Below are 2,669 nucleotides of genomic sequence, written 5' to 3'. Positions count from 1 at the left end.
CCTCCTCCCCCAGGGCAATGTTCCGCAGGGCCCACGCGGATGCTCAGTGGAATTGGAATTCACTGTGCGTGGCTGATGGGTTCCTTTTCTTTCAAAAACTGCTCTCTTTCTTTCCCTTCGTTGGTTTTTTTTTGAGTGCCCAACCTTACTGACATACGATAGCACCGGCGTCTGAGCTGTTTCTGAATGTCTCTTAACAGACCTGTTGTTTTGCATACATCTGCTTCCACCGGGTGCGCTGACGTGCCTCCAAGCTGACCCTTTTTTGAGATGATTAATTACCAATAGACTTGGCAAAATCAGATGGAATAACCCTTCTCCCCCCACCCCACCCCTGCAAAGTCGCTGCTGTCAGAAAGGTTTCAGTCTCCATGCTTGAGTTGTCTTTGACTCTACTCTGTGATGTTTGCTGCAGCCTTCTTTCTCCTCCTCCTCCTCCCCTCTCCCCCGTCAGCAGCACCAGCGCTGCCACGCCATGAGGTGCTCACTGCCTCCGTCTCTCTCCGCCATTGTGTCTCATTCAGAGAGCGGGCTTGAGGGAGGGCACCGAGGAGAAAGCTAAGCCGCCTCGGCACAGGGCTCCCGAGAGTGACACCGGCGATGAGGAGCAGGACCAGGAGAAGGACTCGGTCTTTCTGAAGGACAACCACCTGGCCATCGAGCGCAAGTGCTCCAGCATCACCGTCAGTTCAACCTCCAGCCTGGAAGCAGAGGTGGACTTCACAGTGATCGGTGACTTCCATGGCACAGCCTTTGAGGACATCTCCCGGAGCCTGCCCGAGCTGGACAAGGACAAGAGCGAAACGGAAGACGAAGGCCTGGTTTCCTTCCAGCACACTGACAAAGTAGTTCCCAGACTGGAAGAGGATGTCAAAGGCGGGGAGAAGGTCTCCCAGCCCAGCCCAGATGTCTCCCAGCTAGAGGTACACAGGGACGCCATTCCACCGAGACTGTCTCAGTGCCATCATGCCTCCATGTTCCTTGTCCTGGTGCCCGGTATTGCCTTGCTGGTGTGCACTCCCACGTTGGTTTGGAAGGGCATGCTAGCTTTCAAACATCCCCAGGTTCCTGTCCGGTGTAGCTGTTTTCCCCCGATGCATGCTGTCGTCTGTGTTGCATGGCTCTGTCCTGTGTTTTGTGCATCTGCTAACCAGGAGAAGTTGTCGTCATCTCTTAATCCCCCACGTTTGGCTGCCTACCCTGCCCCTCGCACCACTACAGCATGGCAGCAGCTGGGGAGGGCACGTGTCGCTAACCAATGGCTCTGTCCTTGTGTTTTGCGTGAAGTCAGAGACCAGTTTGTGTAGTGAAGAGAAGTGTGCTGCCAACTAACCTCTGGTCATGCCGGGACTGGGAGGGATTTGCAGAATAGCTTGTGGGAGCCGCACCAAAGCTCGTGGAGGGTCACTCCTGTGCCAGGGGTGATTGTAACGGGGCTAAGAAAAATGCATGCGGCATGCGTGTGGAAGTCGAGTGTATGCCACAGGGAGAGAACTGTAGAGCCAGACCCAGCTGGGACGAAACGTAGCCTTGCCTCTGCGCTGGGCCAGGGCCATCTCCCGCCCGGTCAGCGCCGGGGCAGCCCTCCAGCCTGGCAGGTAAGTCCCCAACACTGCCTGGAGCTGCCAGGGTGAGTCCAGACTGGACCCAGGAAAAAGCTGCAGAATTAGCGGGAGCTTTCTCTGAGCCAGCCTGGAAACCCTTGTGCGGAACATCCGATGCCATGGGCTGCAGGGTCAGGGGCCGTGGGCATGGGTGATCAACTCCGTGGTGCCCCATAGCCGGCGCTGGGCAGGGGAGGCCGTTGGCTCGGGAATGCTGAGCGCTGGCTAAGCATCCCCTGTGCAGGAGCCCTTGGCAGCTCCAGATTCCTGTAGCGGGGGAGTGCTGGAAACCTGTCTCCATTCCCCCGAGGTTCTGACACCCCAGATGTAACCACAGCCGCCGGGAGCTGGTGCAGACCATAAACCTGCTGCGGGCACGAGTGAAATGGATTTGGTGGGTCTCACCCACCTTATGCAAACCAGTTTGACCTAACCCGTGGTGTCTATAAATCCATCCAAAAAATCCCTGAAACCCCCAGGGACAAAGTGTCAGGTCTGATTTGGGGTGTGTCAGTCACACAGGGCACTTTGCACGTGGCCGTCTGCCCAGGGCAGCAGCCTGGCCTCTGCTCTTTGCCCAGGTAGGGCTCGGTGTGACACTTGCAGGACGTCACACGTGTGTGGCACTTGCAGAGGAGTGGGGCAGGGATGCTCTGCTCCTGGGGGCTGGTGCACAAGGAGCACTCGGGGCTGTTGGCATCGTGCCCCGGTGCCTGACTTGCTGTGTTTCTTCTGCAGTCATCAGCTCCGAAAACAGATGCTGTGACCGTTGGCCTGGGGCTGGGCATGAAGAAGCCTGAAGCAGACGGCTCTGCTCCCCACCGGGTCGGCACCACAGACACAGCCCAGGTGACATGGTGGCTCCATCCTCCTGTGGCCCTGTCCCCAATGGCTCTGCCTAGCCTCAGTCCAGCAAAACCTGTCCCCAGACAGCAGCGCTGGGAGGGCAGGCGGCTGAGTGGGGTGGTCGGGGGCCTCTGCTCACCCTTGTCTTGCTGGAGTCCCCAAAACATCAAACCAATGCCCACCCAGAGATATTCTGTGTGCGTCCCTGGCCCCATCTGC

The 2,669-nt window shown here is 58.0% G+C and overlaps 1 protein-coding gene across 1 annotated transcript in view; it reads left to right on the top strand.

Annotated features, from left to right (window-relative positions):
- Positions 1–524: 524 nt before the first annotated feature.
- LOC104072930 (band 4.1-like protein 1) overlaps positions 525–2,669 on the top strand; it is a gene marked incomplete at its 5' end in the record, with an annotated part of 5,835 nt that continues 3,690 nt past the window's right edge. The window contains 2 exons of the mRNA XM_009572545.1: positions 525–923; positions 2,343–2,453. Coding sequence (XP_009570840.1) covers positions 525–923; positions 2,343–2,453 — 510 coding nt within the window. The remainder of the gene's footprint in view (positions 924–2,342; positions 2,454–2,669) is intronic.

The sequence above is a fragment of the Fulmarus glacialis genome, unplaced genomic scaffold (assembly GCF_000690835.1).
Source record: "Fulmarus glacialis isolate BGI_N327 unplaced genomic scaffold, ASM69083v1 scaffold20142, whole genome shotgun sequence".
In the NCBI taxonomy this organism is placed as follows: Eukaryota; Metazoa; Chordata; class Aves; order Procellariiformes; family Procellariidae; genus Fulmarus; species Fulmarus glacialis.
The sequence above is the reverse complement of the archived record's forward strand: the minus strand, read 5'-3'. Positions and strand labels throughout refer to the sequence as shown.